The 20,952-nt window shown below is 43.9% G+C and overlaps 1 protein-coding gene across 1 annotated transcript in view; it reads right to left on the bottom strand.

Moving 5' to 3' along the window:
• The window catches only part of LOC109310025 (neuron-specific protein family member 2), a 49,318-nt gene that overhangs the window by 14,288 nt on the left and 14,078 nt on the right, over positions 1-20,952 (bottom strand). Inside the window, exon 3 of the mRNA XM_019534968.1 lies at positions 18,552-18,671. Within this exon, the coding sequence (XP_019390513.1) occupies positions 18,552-18,671 (120 nt within the window). The remainder of the gene's footprint in view (positions 1-18,551; positions 18,672-20,952) is intronic.

The following is a 20,952-nucleotide window of genomic DNA, read 5'->3' as shown; positions in this document are numbered from 1 at the left end:
GGTTAGATATTAGGAAAAATTCTCTCACTAGGAAGGTAGTATAGTACTGGAACAGGCTACCCCGAGAGGTTACTGAATCTCTATTCTATGATTCTACTAACCACACATTATGCTCTGCTCTGCAAGGAAAGTTGTTCTGGCTTCCTCAAACAGGATTTATTTTTTAAAGCTATGTTTTATTCCTACTTTATGTGATGCCTTTACAATAAGTTTTCTTAAAGTTTAACATATGCAGTGACAATGTTCTAATTTATGTCACAGGGAAATAAGGAAGGGTAAAAAGGAAGGACGGATGGGGCTAATAAAATTAAAAGTACCACTGAATCTTTTTATTTGCTTGGATGTTGTTTAGAGATTTGGCATGTTTTATCTGGTTTCCAGGTACTTTAGCTAGAAGCAGCCAACACTAGTAGCTTCAGAACAGAGAAAAATACCCATATAATGTATTGAACCAACCAGTCAGTACTAGAACATATTCTTCTTGACCCCTATGGCAAACAGTTTATGGCTTGGTTTTGTATTCATGACTTTCTAAAATGTTGGCCCAAATTCTCCTCTTGGCTTCTCTAAACTGAAAGGATCCAAATGAGGAGGATCTATCCATGGCTATGCCAGGGGGAGGAATGACAGTGTCGCTTCTGTCTCATCATTCTCTCCCATCCCATAGGATCTTATGGAAACCCCTCGGCAGGTGCTACTCAGAAACCAGGTTCCATGGGTCTTATTGGGAAGCGCCAAGAAGAGAGGAGAAGACTCTCCCCCAACAGTCTCCTATAAAGTCACAAAGTAGAGCTACTTGAAACAAGATCAGTCATCTCTGAACCAGTTTTCAAGCTCAGTCTAATCTATTCTGACTCTCATCCTTACCTACTCCCACCACTCGGGGCTCCACAACCTCTACTGTTGCCAGCTCTCTATTAATTTTGCAATTCAAGAAGCACTATCTATTGAGAAAACAGTTTACTACTAATAATTCCCCAGTGCTGTGCCTTCTAATGCTAGGAGAATACTAGGAGCACAGTGCAAGTGTGGAATAGGAACACCATGTTTCCAAGCAATTTGTCAAATAATTAAATTACATGCACAATAACTAGCTGGCTTAATTATATTAGCCAGTCTCCATCATGTAATATAATTTCTAGTAGCTGTTTAGGCACTAATAATCTTAGATCACTTTAGATGTGCATGGTGCCAGCTGTGGTCCACATGACATATTTCTGTGCCAAGTCAAAAGCCTTGACTGGAAAATACATTGCTCACTTTTCAAGCCCTGATTCCTTATGGAATTTCGGAAATGGCATTTTCCAGGTCGGTACTTGAAATGTTGAATGTTAATGAATTTCCACTTTGATTAATTATAAGGTTTTGCTCTTTCTTTTTGACATTTAGTAGCTTAGTATATTCCTCCCTTGTTACTTAATGCAATTCAGTGAACACACGAAATTGTTGCCTTCCCACAAAAATGAGTTCTTTATTGCCCTTCTATTAATCCTGCAACGTCACCAAGGTGTGGCAAGCACTTATTTCTAATGTGAGTCGTCCTGCTGAAGTCCACCGAGCTGCTTATGTGAATGAGAGATGCACAAGAACTCCACAATTTCCCATGGTAAAATGCAGCTTCTCCACCATGATTTAATGAGCAAGAGTAGTTTAAGATGAAAAACTGAGATCCGGACTTTGAACGTCCCCATGAGCCTCAGATTGTTTCTGACATCATGATTCACATCTAATTAGACTGACAGGTCTGACAGATTCGCTCACATGATCATCATCAAAATGTACTGGTAACATGGCAAAACAATCTGACCACTTCAAGCTTCCAGATGACTCTTCTAGACCCAGAGCAGCTTGGATAAGACATCTTTTAAAGTTTTCCCTTCATATATGATAAGCTGATAACTTGACTGTTTCAACAGTTGAATAAGATGTTCAGCTCTCAACCTTGCCCTTCCATGTTACTGCAGCATGTGGTAACACATCCTATGCTAAGTGTCATTTTTGTCTAAGCCCGTTTCTCTAAGGCTAGGGACAGAAGTTGCACATAAACAGATTTAAGTGGTCAGGAACTGGTTTAAACCTGTAACAGAACGTAAGTTCAGTGCACATAAACCAGTTTCAAAACAGCCAAAAATGGTTTAGGATAAACCTGGTTGAATGTAGCCTTAACTGATTTGGGTCAAACTGGTTTATGAAATTTCTGTCCCAGACCTTTTCCTGGTTTAAGTTAAATCAGAGTCCCCCAACATCCCTGCATGCTTTTCAGCCCTGGGCTGTGCTCTCTGCTCCATTGGAGCAGGCCTGGCCCAGCCCACAGCTGCCAGCAAGTACTTTTCCTTTCCCAGCAGCCAGGAGCGGAGCAGGTTCCCCTGTCTCACCCCCTCCTCTGCCAAGGAATCGACCCAGCTCCAAGCTGGGGTGGGAAGTAAAGCCCCTAGTGCCAGCTTCCCCCCTCTGCTGGGCACAAGGTAGGCATTACCCCCCACCTCCGCCCAGCTGCCCCACAGGACCTGCTGGGCTGTGGGCCACACGCACCAGGGAGCCCTGCGTTGCAGGACAGTTTGGGGTGAGGAAGCTGCAGCCCAGGGTGTGAGTCCCCTCCCTCTTCCAGGGTCAACCAGGCTGCAGCCCTGTTACAGCCTGGTGGACAGGAGCTACAGAGGCTGTGCCAGGCAGGGCTGATGGGCAGAAGGGACTGGCTCCAGCTAAACAGGGGGGGAAGACTTGCCCAACACCTGCAAGGAGCTTGGGGCAGGCTCAGCTCCCCAGCAGTGGCAGGGATGAGGCGCCAGGTTGCAGTTCTGCCCAGAAAGTGCCAGGCAGACCTGATGCTCTTACCCGCCCAGGCCAGCTTCAGCAAAGTGACAGCGCCAGGGGCCATACTTGCTCCACCGCTCCTGGGACACAGCAGAAGTCTGCAATAGGGGTAGGAGAGGGAGAGGGAAGAGGCTGCTGTTTTTCTTCCCCACTCCCTTCTCAGCTAGCATGCTAGCCAAGGAGAACATACCACGGGGTGATCCACCTGGCTCCCGGCTGTAGGGAAGCCCACAGTCCCCACCTGAGCTGGGAGCCACGTTGATCACCTAGCCATGCCCCCTCCCTGGCTAGCAGGCCAAGTGAGGTGGGAGTGGGGGGAAAACAGCACCCCTGCCCAGCTCTGGATCCCAGCTAGGCTAGGCCCAGCACAGTGGGTGAGAAGCCCACAGCAGGGGTCATTTCTCCCTTGACTCTCTCCTCTGTTGGCCTTCCAGCCAAGCATGAAGCATGGCCAGATGATCAGCCTGGCATCTGGCTGCAGGGAAGCCTACAATGGGAGGGGCGGGGGGGGCGGTTATTCCTCAGCCTGAGCCGGGAGCCAGGCCAATCACCTGGCCATGTCCCCTGCTCAGCTAGCAGGCCAGTTGAAGAGCGAGTGGCAGGAAAACATCTCCTGCTGTGGGCTTCCCACCCCCTGTGCTGAGCACAGCCTGGCTGGGGTCCAAAGCCAGAAGCAGAGGTGGGTGAGGCACCTGTCACCTGTTGCCTGCTCGCAGTGGCGCTGGGTGCTTGGGGCAGTCTGCTGTGGATCATGGGTGTGGGTAGTGGCAGGGGGAGGCAATGGATCACTGAAGGCCAGTCCAGCCTGACCCTCCATCCCAGGGGTGTAGGCAGTGACTGGTTTGCAGAAGCCCACCCAGAGCACCCATCCTGAGCAGGCAGCAGGTGACAGGTTCCTCACCTCTGCCCACCACAATAGTTTACTCCACTGCTGCTGCCAGGAGAGGCAGGGAGTGGACAGCCATGCTGACCCCAGCCCAGGCCATGCTACCATAGCCTTAGGCATTGGTGAGTCAGGCTCCACCCCGTCCCTAATGCCAGTTCACATCCCCCCCTTCCCACAGTCAGGTCACATCCCCCTCTTCGTATCCTCCCTGAGGCCGGCTGGCTGTTCCTTGGTGTGACTCTACCCAGGGCACTTGTCAGTGCCCCCACCATTGCTCCCTGCAATGGGGAAATTAAACCCCTCCATCCCATCAAGTTATTGACATCTGGCCCAGCAGCCCCAGGTGCACAGTCCTGGGTGCACGAGCAGAGCCTGTCAGTGCCCGCACCACCCATACCCCTGCAATGGGGTGATTAAAACCCATTTCCACTCAGTCTACCAGGACTTAGCCCCATCCCTACTCCTGCCACCAGCCAGTGAGTGAACAGGGGTGGGGGGGCTGGGGACCCCTGACAGGGGCTACTTCCCCCTCTCCCTCCAGGCAGACCTGGGCTGGGGTCCCTGCAGCCCAGCATGGGGGTTTAAACCCCTCCCAAATCACACTCAGGCCTGCCTGGGCCTGGCCACACCCCTTCCCTCTGCTTAGTTTCCCTCCAGATGATGGCTCACTCTAGCACCCCCTGGCTTCTGTCCTGAGCCACTGCAGGCATGTGCCTGCATTTCTGGAGTCAAAAGTGGATGTCCATCCACTTGCAAATTGGTTCAATCTATGCAGGTTAGACTAACCTGCAAAGATTGAATCAATTCAGGCTCCAGCTTTTTGAATGTCTGTCCTTAGCCTAAGACATGTGATAATGGCTGCAGGAGACAGGGTGATGTCATCAGGTGGGGCACAAAGGTGCAACCAAACTCAGATTTTTTTTTTAGGGGTTCTTAATGTAATCTTCTTCCTTTATAGTTAAACCTGAGTTATAGTATTTGATGCTTGTCACCCACATTTTTGTGCAGTTATTGCTTTGTAACACATCCAAGGGCTCTGGAATGCCAGTTGTAATTCCAATCTTTATTTGCTAATCCAACTTCCCAATTATACTTGGCATACCATTTTCATGAATGGACCTTAGAAAACCACGCAGAGCAAAACTGAAAGTGACTTTTTTTCAAATCATTAATTTGAATAGGTTTTTCAATTAATGGGATTACTGTAGAAGGGCACATTATCCTGTTGCCAACCTCTCAGCAGTGACATCTTGTAACATCTCATTGTGTTCCTCAGTGCCTCATCCATGACATCCTGTCCCTTTTACTGGACGTGGGGTTTGCCATTATACAAATTCTGCTAACAGATAACATTTATACCAATTGAACTATTTGTGCAAACCTTAGTCCCCCTGCAAAACTTGCCGCTTCTCCTGAGCATGTGCAGAAGCTCATTCTCCAGTCACTTATGTTCTGCTCCATTCCTATTCCACTGGGTAAGTGGTATCATCATCAGTGACCCGGGTTTTCTACTCATCATGGAAAAATGCAGTAAAACCCAAATTTTCTCTTTTTAAGGAGAAAAACACAGGAAATGGTGGGTTTCCCCTCGCAGGCTGGCAGAATTCCTTGGATGGAAGCTAATATTTTGGTCTCTGGAAAAATGCCCTAACTTTCAGGCTAAAGCGAAATGGCTCTCTTCTATTTTGCTAGTTAACACACCTTCCAAGAGGAAGCATCATTCATGCTTCTATTCAAATATACTCACTTGCTCAGGACCTGATCCACATGGGTCTGCTGGCATGAATAAAGACTGCAGCACCAGGCGTCTAAAGCTATTGTTAAGGGGATTCTAAAAGAGAGATCTGCGAACCCCTTCCCAATGCTCAGTCCACCAAGTAGAGGGACACCTAAAACAGCCCACTGGTACATGTAAAACTCTCTCTCTCCTACCCTCTCCTCCCCTGATTTAGCTATGTAGTCAGGGCTAAAAGTATGTACCTCTCTGAAACTGGGATTCTGATGTCCCTGCCTAGCCTTAGGCAACTAGGGCAGGAAGATAAGAATTGTGCCTTTTGCCCAATGCCAAGTTGTTAGAGCACATGCCCAGGAAATGGGAGGGCAGGTTTCTGGCTTGACTTCACCCTGAAGCTGTTTGAACACATAGCTCTCACTTTACAGGGAGCGGCATAGCCACTATCAATGGGCTTGGACAGGCTAAGGCCCCCACTCTCTGCACCGTCTGTTGAAGCTGGACTACTATGTGCAAAGCAGTGGAAGAGTTGTGGAGCAAAAGACGAGCATGTAAGATGAAGTCTGACTCTGCAGCCCAGTTAGGTGGGTGCTCCCTTTGGAGGAGAGTCCTCAACTCTAGACCCTGTGTTGAGGACTGTTATGAATTGCATTGAACAGTCACTGGATAATAAACAGGCAAACACAGGAGGCAGGGCAGGGGCCAGGACTCTTCCCTCTCAGCAGAGTGTGCGCATCACTGGTTTACAGAGTCTTCTTTTTCCCTGACCGCTACACTTCCTGAGGATGCTGTCTCTCCTGTTGCATTGCCTGGGCATCTAATGTAGGGCCGAGGATTCTTGCTCAGCATCAGTGCCCCCAAGGGTAAGTCGGTGCATTGCAGAGCAATGGCTGTGTCCTTTGAAGGATCCTGTGCTTCAGCTCCCCATTTGTGAAATGGCATAATAGTACCTCCCTACTTCACAGAGATGTTCCGTGCTCAGGCACAATGGTGGTGGGTACCATATACATGCCTAAAACAGATATGCACAAGTAGGCATCACTTGGCTGATGCTTGAGCCGCAGAGCTGTCTTTAGGAGCACCTCACTGAATGTCCTCCCCATAAAAATGTCCTCCCCATAAAACAACCTCTTACTTCATATTGGCAGCCAGTATAGGGTTACCATACATCTAGGTTTTTCTGGACATGTCCTCTTTTTGAGTCCTCCTATCCCTGTCTGGGCGGGTTTTTCAGAACTGAGCAAATGTCTGGGTTTTTGCTTTGCTCCACTATGGGAAGCAAGGGGAGGAGTGAGGGACACCAACAGGGCTGCAGGGATGGGCAGAGGTCTGTGGGTCAGGAGTGAGGGGCACCAACAGGGCTGGGGCACAGGCAGGGGGCTGCTGGGCAGAACCAGCATGGCCCAGGGGGGCAGGGTACTGCAGTTTGGGAGTGAGGGGCACTGGCATGGCTGGGGTCTGTGGGCCAGGAGTGAGGGACAGCAGCAGGGCTGGTGGAGGGGGCTGTGGCTTGAGAGTGAGAGGCAACAGAAGAGGCAGGGACAGGGCACCGCCATATCACTGCCCCCCACCACAGTCATATTCCCCCTCCTCCCCACCCCTGCACGACAGGTGTCTTCTTTTTTGGAACTGAAGATATGGTAACCCTAAGCCAGGTCTACCCTCTTAGTAGACATGAGCACCCCCAACTCCCCTTGGCTGCAGTGTGATGTGGGGAGTCTACCTGTCTCTGAAAATCAGGTCCTGAATTATTTTCCAAGGTGCCCATTAACTGAGACTGGTGATAACTAACCAGCAAAACTAACAGGGGAAGTCAAAAAGCAATCACTGGATTAAAAGCAAATTCACTGGATATAACAAAAGGCTTGGGTTTTTCCCTAATGTCTCCTTCCTCTGTCTCACACTGAGCTGAGTTTTTTCAGACTTGATCAGGTCACACTAAAGCCCCCACCAAAGCAGGTTTACACTAAGGATATAGCCAGCTGAGAAAAATTCCCAAGCATAGGAGTAACATAAGACCTACAATGCTTCCTTGAGCATTCCCTGAAGCAATTCTGCTTTGCACCAGCACACATTCAAGCTAAAGTTTGCAAAATTTCACTGAATCACAGCTCCTTGAAACGTGTATTTGGGTTGCCAGATTGCAGCCTCTTATAACTTACCTGTTGAAGCGATTTGTGAACAGTGCATAGCTTGCAGCTCCAGTACTGCTCCACTGGGCTGAACTAGGCTAAGCGACACTCCTTCAGGCTTTTTCTTGTTTATTTGTTCTCCAGTCACTTCTTTACATTTTAATTTTACATGCAGTACTGACATTTAGCACTTCATCCATTGCAACAGAGGACTAGATGTAAATATCCTCAGAACAATCAAGCTGTCTACATTTAAATGCGTGAGATAACTTTCTCCACCCCAAGCCAGCGGACTTTGCACTTGAAATGAAATCAAAGGCCACACATGCATATTTTAAAACACCTTTGTTCAGGGGACCCTGGTGGTTTAAAAAAATCGATTGAAAACATTTTCCTTTGAAAAGGCTGAGGTACTCAAATGCATTTCTACATCTCGCTGTGTCATCACGGGTCAGGAAATAAAACTAATAAAGCAGCAACGTTCATGGTCCAGTACACCCATTTCACTTACAAATCTTTGCTTATTATGTGGGTATCGTGCACAAGAACAGTGTGGCAGTTTTCCTCCATTTTCTAGAAATTGGCTTGGGCCACAGAGATGTCCCACAGGCAGCACAAGAATTAAAAGTCCTTTTCTTTTAAATGAGAAAGGCAGTAAGTTGTGACCGTATTAACATACAGATGTTAGTCTCCTTTAAAACCCCAAACCAAATAGGAACCATCTTTCTGGCCTAGGACTTAAGATGGTGTAGACTGATGCTTTCAAAGGAGTTATGCTGCTTTTCTCTGGCTGAGAATATGGCCCAACATATCTATTATGTCTGCAAGTATTAAGCGGGAGTTTAGTTCTGTTTCCTGTTCCATCAGCAAGCTGTGCTACTTTAAAAATAAATCAGGAAATGTTAGAGGACAAGTAGAGGGATGGATTTCACCTGTCTGATTTTGAGTATTCTGTGGTTTGGTTGCAATATTTGAAACAAATTTCACTAGAGTCAATAAAATCTGATTTGGCTTTAGTTCAGCAGAAACCTCTGCCCCTTGCATCTTGTTAGTTCTTTTCTGCTACAGTAGCCAAACCAGTTTCAATCATCCTTTATTCCACCCTAAACACTGACAAGAAAATTATCCAACAAATAAAGGTCACAACCGAAGGCGGGGAGCAAGGTAGGGGGGACATCAGAAAGAAGCATTGCACTTGACTGTTAAAGCCAAAGAGACTGTCGAAAGAAATTACTCAGAATAAACTGAAATGGCAATTAGGTTCTGCAATTTGTGTGCGGCATGGTTTCTCATTCAGTCCAAACACCTCCCTTCTCTTAATGAAAAACTATTCAGGATTTGTATTGCATCTGTGACACTACAGCAAAGGGTCAATTGAAATTTCCATGACATAACTCCTTTGTTTCTCCAGGAAAACATCACTCAGTACAGATTGATCAGGTGTCTCCAGCCTGCAGAGAGTTCTTATACATCTAGATAGTCCAGCAATTGCAATAGCACTGAATTTGCGTGTGTTTTCTGGGCAGAAATTACATTCTCTGTCACAAACAAATCAATTAAATAAAAAGACCTTGACCTAAGGCTGCTGATTAATTCAATGTGGATAAGAAATATGCTGGAGGAGTTCAGTCTTTTGTGCAAGAGAATGTATGTGCATCACACAGATATGAAACTAGAAATGCATCCTTGGTTGAGTTTCTACTTCTGATACAAGAATCTGGACTTACATGGCTCCTATGTATGAGGTGGTTCCAAGTCTATTCTATGTAGGGTTCTTGTCAATTCTGATAACATGTTTTTGTCATAGAACCTTTATAACGCTCCTGGCTTGGCTTTCATTAGGCCTCCATTGTAATGGGGAAGCACACGTTAGCTGGAACTGCTTGCATAGAACCTGAACTTTTCCACGTGCTGAGCAATGTAAGATTGCCAGTGGTAATGGTACCAGGTAAGGCTAACACGTGGTAAAATTAGCACTATATTTCTTCAATGACTGAAACAACAGACATAACTACAGCTCATCTTCAAAGCTCAGAATTATCACTGCAGATCACAAATGGCTCCATGAGTCAGTCTTTGAGCACAACATCAGGATGACTGGAACATACGCAACATATCTTATTGTTTCTGCTTTCAGCCAGGGGGGGAAGAGAAGAATAACTGCTGAGTTCAGGCAATATTTCTAATTTCCTTTCGTATGTGCCTTGATTGGGTTAATTAAGAGCTGTTAAGAATGACACAAAGTCTTAGCATGCATCAGGTTTCAGTGGACCAGATGCAAGGCTTGCAGGTCACTAAGTGTTTAAGGAATGGAAGCAAGGAGGTGTTGTGACCCATCGTCTCGGAGTGAAAGTGAGTTCCTTTTGCCCATCCTCTTGCTCATCCTAATGTCCATGGAAGAAGACCACCTGGTCAGACCCTGGAGAAGATTTGGATGCCAGAAGTAAAAACAGACAACTCTCCTGTGCCACTAAGAAAACAACACATCATGTAGAGTAAAAGGGAGGCAGAGCCCACTGAAAATGAACTTTTTACAGAGGCAGGGAACTAGGTCTGGTAGTATCTGAAAGCACCCTTTGCCCCTAAATTGCCAATTTGTCTCTGCTTGCCCCTTGCTTTCCTGGAACAAAAAAAACATTAACTGGCTGCATAGTTTTCAGCCCAGAAATAATAACCCGACCACATTAACAATTCTCAGTAAAGTGAGAAAAATCTCTGTTTATTAGAGCATGTTCCCTCCCTGAAGCACTGCTCGCATTAGTGAGTGTAATGGGATCTTTCAGCCGCCTCCCTGCATCTGAGAGATAACTGATATGTGATGTGGCAGTTGCTATGGTAACATTGTTATTTTATTATCATTGCTATTATTATTATTAAAAAGCAGTAGGGAAAATTGCATAGCTCACAGACATGAGCCTTTTCCCTGTGAGTTATTGCTACCCTGTGGCAACTCAGCAATTAAAGGGGCCTTTTATTTTATTTTTATATATACATGGTGAATTGGCACAAGGACACACATCGGACCATTTTCCTGTAAATGATTCATCTCTCTGCTGGTTAGGAATATCAGCACAGAGCAGCATCCTACAGGGAAATGTAGCAAAGTGATGTCCTACAGGGTGGAGAGATACAGATCAGAACATTAGGGGTAAATACGAGCGATTTAGGCCTTACTGGTGTGCCAAGTGCAGTGCAATCTTATGAAAAAGCATGTGAGAAGCAGCTCTGGGCAGAGTCTTACTGGAGAATTTGGTAGACTAGCACATGGCAAGGAAGGCACAGGAGTAGCACCGAAAGAGAAAGGCTGCGACTCCACAGGGGAGAATTGCAGAATACCTTGCTTGGCAGCCCAGAAGGTGACATGCCCTTTAGAAATGGTTGGGACAGGGGGAGAAAGATGTGTCCATCTACCTGTCCATCCTGCGGAGACATATGGCATTTCTGAAAACAAAAAAGCAGGGCAGGCTAATTTGGACAAAGAGCCCCTGGAAGCCAAAAATCCCCACACAGCCAATTTTCTGCTGCTCATCATGAGAGACTCTTGGTCACATCTCAGCAGCTTTCACACACAGAAACAAATAGATACAGATTCTGGGCCAAAACGTGCCTCTACTAAAGTAAAATTCCTCATTCATTTCAACAGGGTCAAGGGCCAGCAATTCTGTCAGATGCATGCTTGTCCTGTGGACCCTATCTGAGTAACCTCTCTTGCAGAAAGGAGCCTGGTTCTCTTGGTGGACCAGGATGAAGCGCCTTCAAAATCAGTTCGGCTACCACCATTTACCCCAACAGCAATTTGACACTGCACTTTCAGCAGTCCATATAGCCTATCTTAATTCTGAACCAATAGCATTAAACAGATGCACACTTTATAAGGTAAGGGACTAATCTCTCTCTGCCTGCCTTGTAGAGCTTGATTGGAAGCAAACAGATTTTGTCTTCTGTTATTGCAATTTATCCTTCTAGTGCATAAATCTGCCTCTAAAATCAGCCTGGTGGTTTCATCCTGCCTCTTCAACTCAGGGGCAGAGAAAACTCATTGCTTAGACAAGTGTATGCAGTTGACAGGCATGCTTAGATGGGTTCCACAGCTTCTGAGAACCTCAGAAAGTAAGTTGAATCATTTCTCTCCCTGCATATTAGAAATCCACACATCTCAGCAGTTTTTTGACCTTTTTGATCTAGAGTGATAAGAAATACATTGTAGCTGCATTCTCTGAAGGAACAGATTACACAGCCAGTGAATCTGAAAATGGATCTCGCCACCTTGTAGTAAAGGGTGAAGTTTCCAGTCTTGTTTAGTGAGGCACTGATCAATACACAGAACTGATTTTCCAGCTAGATAAACTACTCACAAGAAAACATCTTCTGAAATATCTCAATTTCTTCCCGCATCCACCCACTTCAAATTTGTCCTGTTACGGCCAAGACTGTGGTTTAATTATTTCAGTTTCTGGAGGCCAATTAATTTAGCTTTCTCGAGAGAAAAATCCATGAAAAGTGAAAACTGTAGGGCTTTTGCAAAGGAGGGAATCTATGGTCCATCACTCCGAGTGGTGTATTAAACTGCTGAGCGCAGAGGGCCAACACTAAATGTTTTATTTAGGAGCATCGTGATTACTGATGTCACACTAGATCAGTGGGCAAAGTGCAGCCCAGGGGCTGGACGTGGCCTGCCAGGCCATTCTATCTGGCCTACGGGGCCCCTAAAAAATTTAGAAGATTAACATTTATCTGCTGTGGGCTGCCTGTCACGTGACCCTCAATGGCTTGCCGAAACTCAGTAAGCGGCCCTCTGCCCAAAATAATTGCCCACCCCTGCACTAGATGGACAGTAGAATTGCTTGTATATGATAAAGGGGAGAGGGCAGGAGTATAGACAGGAGCATAAACTGGCTCAGAGGCTTGTTGTTTTCTGGGTAAAGTGAATCTATTGAACAGGTGTAGGGTGAAAGACAAATTAATCCCTGGAGATCCTAACTTCCAGAACAGTCAAAATATAATGTGCCTTGAAATCAGAACACTCAACTAAGTTTGATAAGAAGGACTAACATGGATGGTCACAAAAATTACTGCGCTAATATTAGCACAAGACCACCGTGTTCTCCAAATCCACTGCCTGAAATGTCATTAACTGTAAAAGAAGAAAGTCTCCCTTGGTGCACCCAGGCCTAGATCTACTGTAACCTGGAGATGAGGCATGTTGTCTTGCTGGGGTCTCAAAACACTACTGTGTTGATGCATTAAATTAACAGATCAGGTCTACTGTCTTCCATACTGAACCACAGACATGAAAACACAGAAAAGTGTGACTGTATATCTCAAGGCGTTTACTGGACATTCATCCAATTCTGGTTTGATGGGCCTGGTGGGGCTCATGCTGGACTGGGAGTACCCTCAATGATACAAAGGAGCAAAGAAAAACCTAAGTCAGTTCCAAAACTTGCTAGAGGAACGCTTTATGGAGGTATAACTGCCTGGAAGTGAAATAGCTTATAAACCAGTACCAGTTGGCTTACAATATATTTTGTCATTTCTTCTCAGTGGGGAGAAAAAATAATAAGAAGTATTACTTTTGTATATGGATGGTTCAACCTTAATGTTATTTTAACATCATTTTCTTGTAACCCTTCTTCACATGGTTTTTTAAACATTTTTTATAAAGTATATATAGGATGACTCATGCAGCTGAAGAAAAAGACTAATTGGTCAAATTTCCAGGACACTGTGTACTGAGCTCTAAAGAAACATAATCTCATATATTAAGTGATGTGACAAGTTTCAGAAGCTATCTAAAATTCTAGGAGGAGGAAGAGTAAAATAAGACCGTTGCCTAGGGACAGTGGCTGCTGTCAGACTTTATGATAATTAAAGAGATCAGATCTGTACTACTCTAGACAGATGAAAGCTACACATATATAAGCTTGCATTCTGGCTTTGGCATGTTCACGTTAGAAAGCTGTCTAATAATTTATTAACCTCTTCAATAAAAGATTTCTAGTAAAGCAAAATAAAGGTCATCTGCAGATTTAGCAGCCATGTTTGTAACGTCTTGAAACTTCCTTCACAGAAGAAGCCAAGTTCTCTGTGATGAAACTACAGCATTCAGGGGGGAAAATGAGAACTTTGAGAAAATCTCCTCTTCTTTCCCTGTGACCTTTTCAGGACCAAAGGCAGAGAGGAACACAGCACAAGGAAAGGCACTTTACCAGTTGACACAGTCTATAAGGAACACTAAGAAGCAGAAGGAAAAGCAGCTCCAGAAGGATCATCAGAAGGTGGGGAACATAATCACAACTATGGAATCCAACCGCTCTTTCCACTTATGATTATTAATGATAGAGACTCACTTGGCCTTATTATCACAACATTTATTTCTAGCTGAACTGATGATAATGCTCCCCTTGAGGGCAAAGTAGGAAGCAAGGCACCTCATTTCTTATCCTTTAAGACACTTGATTTACTGAAAGAGTCTAATCCAACTGTACAATGGCAAGAGCCTTTGGAGAGAAATCTTCCAGTTTACTTCCTTGCCCACTCTTCTCAGTGAATTCTCCCCCAGCACAGATACACCAGATGCTGAGCCAAATACTGCTCACCTTGCCCGCACCATCCATCCTGGGGAAATCAATAGGATGACTCATTTGATCAGATCTGTGGCAATTTAGAATAGCTGAAGATCTGACTCGCGTATATAGGAATACTCTAATTATAATCAGGCCATTAACGAAAAGGTGTGGGTGATATTTCTGACATATTGCTTACTGACGAGCTGTACAGAGCAACCAGTCAGCAATAGAAAATATGATCTCATTTATATTGTCTTTTTTAAAGCTTCTAAAAATGTGGCCAAAACTGAGATAAGAAAAGTTAAGCACTTACTGTGATTTCCTCTTACAAAAAACATGTAAAATGATTTCATCAGTGCCAGATACTAGACCTGCCTATAACCAGAGGGCAGTATTTTTTTAATAACTTCCTAAAATGTGCATCTATATAAAAACGTAGTGTAACAAAAAAAATCCAGTACAAAAGGTAATAAACTATAATCTATTATCTCAGCTCATTTTGGTCAGGAAATAATACCACAAACTTAATATAATACATGGAAGCTTTATGAAAAGCAGGCAGACAGAGGCTTATAGTTTTATCCACTTTCAGGCGTGAGGCTGAGTGATTAATAAGTGACACTGAAAAGTACAGAATGAAAATCATATGGAATTTAGAGGAAGGAAATAGCTTACAAATCAAACTGTCATGCTGCTAGACTACATAGGAGGAGCTGTGACTCCACAGCAAACCCTTCTCTTCCATCCCATACAGCAAAGGAAAAGCCAGTTAACAAAACAAATGTCACTGAAGTGGATTTCAGAATCACCTCCTGTTTCCCCAGGGCCTTCTGCCTTGTCCCTTTTGTTTGCCATCCTATTTGCATTAGGAGTGGGAGAGGTCAAGAAAAGATGGGGAAGAGACACATGGAAACTATGAAAGATAGAGAGAAAAAAGTATCCAAAGGAGGATCTGAGACAGAGGAGCAGGTTGGGGGGTTTGAGTAATTGGAAAAGGAAGATACCCCCTAGCAGGAATAGATTAAATAAAATGTAGAGACTGCAGCAGTGGGACTACACTTTTAACTGTGTATTAAAATAAATAATGGGCTCCAACATGTCTAATGTTCTTGGCTTCAAACGTTCCAAATGTTTTTGGCTTCTTTTTCAATAATAGGACCAGATCCTTAGATGAAATTCAAACCTGATCTCCATTGACTGCTTCTGGGCTAAGAGCTGTAGGACCAAGTTCTAAATAGACAGTGATGTCTGTTAATTAGGATAACCAGAATAATTGTACTCAGTATGTCCTACTGTTTCTATGCAAATCTTCCAGCAGAACTCTGTTTTACTCCTCTGTACATGTGTTTCTCAGATTCAGGGTTCCTGCTTCTCCTCTGTACACTATTGGTACTGGTTTCCATCACCTAGTATCTCAGCCATGTCTAAACTAGCATTCATGCTGCTACTCATACAAGTGCAGCTCCATGTAGGCGAATCCCAACACACGTGCATGTGTGGTTTGTGGCACTGCAGACCCATCTCTGGTGTCGCAAACTGCACACATCACACATGTAGGCATTCATCATTCTGCTAATTTGCAGTACGGCAGGTTTTTCTGACACTGGGAAATCCTGCTGTCAAAAATCCCATGCCAGAATAAAGCAGGGCATTTCATGCACCACCTGAAACCAGAGCCTGGCTGGCCAGAGCCACACTTCAGCTGCCAACCAGGCTCTGCACATCTGGAATCACTGCTGCTGGAGCCCCAAGAAGCCCCCAGGATCCCAAATAAGGCTGCTGGGGCCAAGCCAGATGCTGGGGCCAGCCCTGTGGCCAGCCAGAGCATGCACCCAGGGACAACTAGCAACTGCACAAATATGTTCCACTACTGTTTGTTCCCGGGGAATGCATGTTTCTGCTCATTGGGATGGCCATGTGACCCAAAGGACAGCTTTCCAGGTACTGCTTTTCTATCAGCCATAATGTCTTGATGTCAGTTTAAGGGCCTTGTTGTATGTTGCACTTTAAGCTGCTCAGATGTTGATCCATGTTAGATGCAATCATACATTCAAGCCAGTAAGGGCCTTGAGGACGAAAGGTAAGAAAACCACTGCCCCACTCCCATTCTAGGCTTCCCCCATTCCCCCTACTCCCCAGGGCTCCCTCTGCTCCCCCCTCCACAACCTCTGGGGCCAACCCCCCTGGCCCTCTTTCTATCCCTCCCCAGCATACTTGTGACAGGCTATCTGGGGAAGCAGGCAAGGAAGGGGACAAGGGCAGTAGGGGTGGGCAGCAATGGGCCCAATCTGGGAGGGTGGGGGGCAGTGGGCCAATCAGGGCTGCTGAGGGATGGGGGTAGGGATCAGCATGCCAATCAAGGAGAGGCAATGAGCCCAATCCAGGCCAGCAAGGGGCAGGCGAGTGGGGTGTTCACACTAATGTGAAGCCTAGAGTGGCTATATATTAGGTAACAAAAATTGAGTAACACAGATCAGCGATAATCCTCAGATGGAGTGACGTAACTTAAATCTGCCTAAAGAGTGCTTAAAACTAGTTTCATGTGTTAATGTGTGGACAATCTGGGGGTTAAGAGCTCTAGGAGCTTCCTAAAATTAACATGTAACAAGTCCCTGACTGTTAACAGCATGATATGACCCAGGTAACCAGCTGAGATCAAAGCACACCATCCTGGCTACAAAAATAAGACCACTTCCATTTTTTCACAAACCACATGAAAATGAATCACAGATACAAATGTCTAATCACTAACATTATCCATATATACATTTGCACTACTTGGTGAAACAATGGGAAAAAATTAACAATTCTATTATGTTTAACAAAACTGCCAGTAGATTTCACCGCTACCATGAGTTCTGATTCCTTTTGCCTGTAGACGAATATGGCTACAACCTGTATCCCAGTAAGAAATCAACCATTCTGGAAAGCTGAACCAATCTAGTCTCAGCTGTTATAAAGATCGATGAAACTAATTAATATTCAATTTTGGTTTTTTATCAGTTACAGTTTTGACAGACTTCTGTATTCAAAGTAATACTCATCTCCTGAGTTACTGGAAAATAATCATAACAAAACTGTACTTCTAAATGAGTCTGTGTTGTCTGTACTTTCAGATTTTGCTGAAGTGCTTGTGTTCACCAGTTTTTGCTGCATGCTTGGAGAAGTAAATGCACTTGGACTGCTAACAGTATATCTGATACAATATCCCAAACTTCTACAGCAAGGAATTGAACAAAGACTCACAGTAATATAAGCCCAGTTCTAGAACTATTGAGTTAGGCACTTTTTTCTTCCCTCTTACAACTCTTCTTCCTGACCCTGCTTTTCTGTTTAAACTTAAAGGGGGAATTTTCATTGACCTTTCTAGAAGTGGGGTCAGATGTCATCATACTGAATTCTAAATTTAATAATAAAAGCATGAAAAGCACTTTTACAGCGCTTAAAAAAAGTTTGGGATCTGCTCAATGACAGTGAGAAAATACCAGTTACTGGATGCGTCTCAACATTCATTATTTAATGCACCTGTAATGACAGGTACTAAACTCAATGCGCTGTAATCAGCGCTACTGAGCATTTGTGCAAACAAATGGTCTTTTTGTGACATTAATATGCAGTAGACTAAATCAACTGCACATTAGCGCATTAGCATGGGCTTTGGCACCGTACTGATGTGCAATAGAATTAGTCTACTGTGCTCAAAACATCTTGTGTACACCCGTCCATTATGTAGTATGGTTTGTTAGGACGTGAAGTAAAACCTGTCCTACTCAGCTGCAGTCTCACAGGTTTGGGCTGTTTAATAGCTACAAGTAGAACTGATTTGGAATATTTAAATGAAACTGTTTCTTGACAGAAAATACCAATTCACTGAATCAAAACTGCCCCCAGGAAGGGAAGTTTTGATAAAGGCCCTGTTTGGAAGACAGCTCAAAAAAGTGTATGTATGTCATCTGTCAGATTATTTCAGCATATATAAACTGAAAAAGTTCTGTGTACTTTTGCATTGTAACAACTTACCATTCAGAAATTTAAGATGACTAACAGCAAAACATTTTTTTTAATGGTCAAAATTGGAGTGAGGCACTTTAAAAGATTCTGAAACAAAACATTTTCATGGACAAACTGTTTTGTTTTTTTTTACTTGATTGTTGATCAACGTTTTTGGAGTTTGAAATTTTTGTCCTGGACTCAGATGGGAAACATTAAAAAAATTATTTCAGGGATGGAATTTTAGGGCCAACTAGAGCTATTGCTGTACCCAGAATAACAGATTTCTGCCAGCAAAATTCCCATTAACCCCAGTGGTAAAGAAAGAATTAAGTTTTAATATTTTCACGGTCACATTGGTTAAGTTATTGTGAAATATGATAATCTTGCAAATGAAGGTAGAAAGCACTTTCTGTACTATTTCTTACCTTTAGTCTTTCTGTTACTCCATCAGTGAAACTGACTGTGAACTCAGCAATTTTAGGCACCCTGAGTTTGCCTTTGTTCTTCTGGTCAGGCTGATATTCTGTTCTTGTTTTCACAATCACCTGAAAAAATGCCAACATTTTAAATTTCTGCTCAAAACAAGACCATTTTTCTCATCTTAAAAATGTAGCTTTTCTATATTCACCTTTATTGAACCACCTCAGAAGTATTACAACCATTAATTTAACAAAGTCTGAGGACATTCTTGGGAATGTGGATGGATAGATGGATGGATGGATAGACAGACAGATAGCTAGATAAATAGCTAACACTATCCGTCCAGGACTGTGAAGCTGTCATCTTCACAATTAAAAAACTGCCCACAAAATCACTAATAATAAAATCACTGACCTAGGCATATTTTGAAAACTGGCAGCTTTTGAGAAAAATACCAAACCAACCTACCAAAATACCAAAAACCCATGTAGGGAACAAAATGTTGGTATTCTGAGGAATCTGGCCCTGTAAACCATGGAATTTTCTCAGATATCCCTAAAATAACTATTAGAAGACAATACATTATATTGAAAATGGTCTAAAAACCTCAGGGCTTCATGTTCCCCAAGTTGCTGGAGAGCCAGTTGTTCACAATACAGTACATTGGAAAATACCTGAGGAAGAATTCATCCATGTCTAAAGAGCCCCCCTGAAGAAGCACCGAAGTCTCCAAGCTCATGGTATTACATAACATGTGGTATATCATAGAGCCACCTCTGAACACCCTACCTAACACATCTACTTTTTTGCCATGTGGGAAAAACTCTAATGGAGGCAGTGTGTATTTGTGTAAGTCATGTGTTCAAAACAAATACAGACCTCAGGTTTGGGCCCAAAGAGAACCAAAAATGGACAGGATGCCACAGGATTTGGCTCTAATTCTCCTATTTTCCTCCTAGCCCTTTTTAAAGCCTGTGCTATAAATTATAGAGTATTGCCCATTAGCACCTGCTAACCAGTGCTCAGAAAATGCATTCATGTTCTATTTTTAAACCAAGCAAGCACAATACCCAGATCCCTTCTGCTCTGCAGTTTCCAGCTGCATATATTTTCCCTATCTAATTGCAGAAAGCAATGCAGGAGTAGTGGTACAGTGTTCATGTTCTCCCTGCAAAGTCTGATTTATTTCCAATTCAATCTCTTTGACTTCTTTCAAATTCATTTATCTTGTTTAATGGAGACCTTGGGTATAGATAAATTTCTTAAATATATGTAAGATGGTTTTCCCATATGCTCTGACACTAGACCCAATGATGGGCTCTGTGACTATGAAATAAAATATTAAGAGCCTTATTTGTATCTAGATATAATTTATATTTTCTCCTGCAGTCTGTCATTGACCGTTTTTTCTGACATTATTGCCTCCTCTCTGAGTTCAGCCAAGGTCCTGTCTATAGCGAAGAACAAGCTGTTCTAGCCACAACCAGGGATCTGGTTGAAGAGTGACAATCAGCCTAGCCAGGCCCACTGTATGTAGTGGCCTAAGGAATAGTCCATTACAATTCTGTATCATTGTCCTTGGTCCTCAATTATTAAGAAAACTACCTGAGACTCCTTGCTGATCGCACTAGCAGCCAGCCTTCTGTGTATGCAGGCCCATATTAATCATTCCACCTGTCCTTGTTTGATCAAGTAATTTGCAAGGGCATAAAGCATTGTCATAGAGGAGCCAAGGAGAGCCTTGCGAAGTATGTCACAGTGCATCTGCTCTCCAGTTTTTTAATCAGAGATTTGCTGGAATGACTCAACAGAAAAAAAGAGAGAGACCATCAGCAAGGTCTTCTTCTTAAGGGATATTGTTGATAACAAGGAAATAAAGTGAGTGAACATAAGCAGGAAAAGAAATTGAAAACTCCCCGATGTGGGGGGTCAAATCCATCAGATGATGATGCCTGCAGTAGTGCAAGGCATAGACAAGGACCCCATTTTTTGCTAGGTTCTGTACAAGTACCATATGCAAAAAGCTGATCATTGTCCCACAGAACTTACAATAAATGAGAGTGCGGATCATCATAATGGTATCCTGGCCCCTCTGACTCCAAGCTGCCACCCATGCAAGGGGCTCTGGGACTGTGGTAAACCCCTTGTTTACCAAAGGCCCACTACTGCCCTCTGACATTTCAAGGGTTTCAGAAAAGGCTAGTCTAGTAGTATACCAAGATAGGAATGAATTCCATTATCCCACCACAGAGCAGACCTGTTTCCAATTCAAATACAGACTACTATGGCTGTTAGAGCTATAGTGATACCTTTGGAGCTGGTTAAACCAGAGTTTTTTAAAACATGGTAAAGTCTTGTCTCAAAAGTCTGGGGGTTTCCTATTTTTAGTTTTCCAGGGGAAAAACT

The sequence above is a fragment of the Crocodylus porosus genome, unplaced genomic scaffold (assembly GCF_001723895.1).
Source record: "Crocodylus porosus isolate Cpor-Errol unplaced genomic scaffold, CroPor_comp1, whole genome shotgun sequence".
NCBI lineage: Eukaryota > Metazoa > Chordata > Crocodylia > Crocodylidae > Crocodylus > Crocodylus porosus.
Note: the sequence above shows the minus strand (reverse complement) of the source record. Positions and strands in the feature narration are given on the sequence as shown.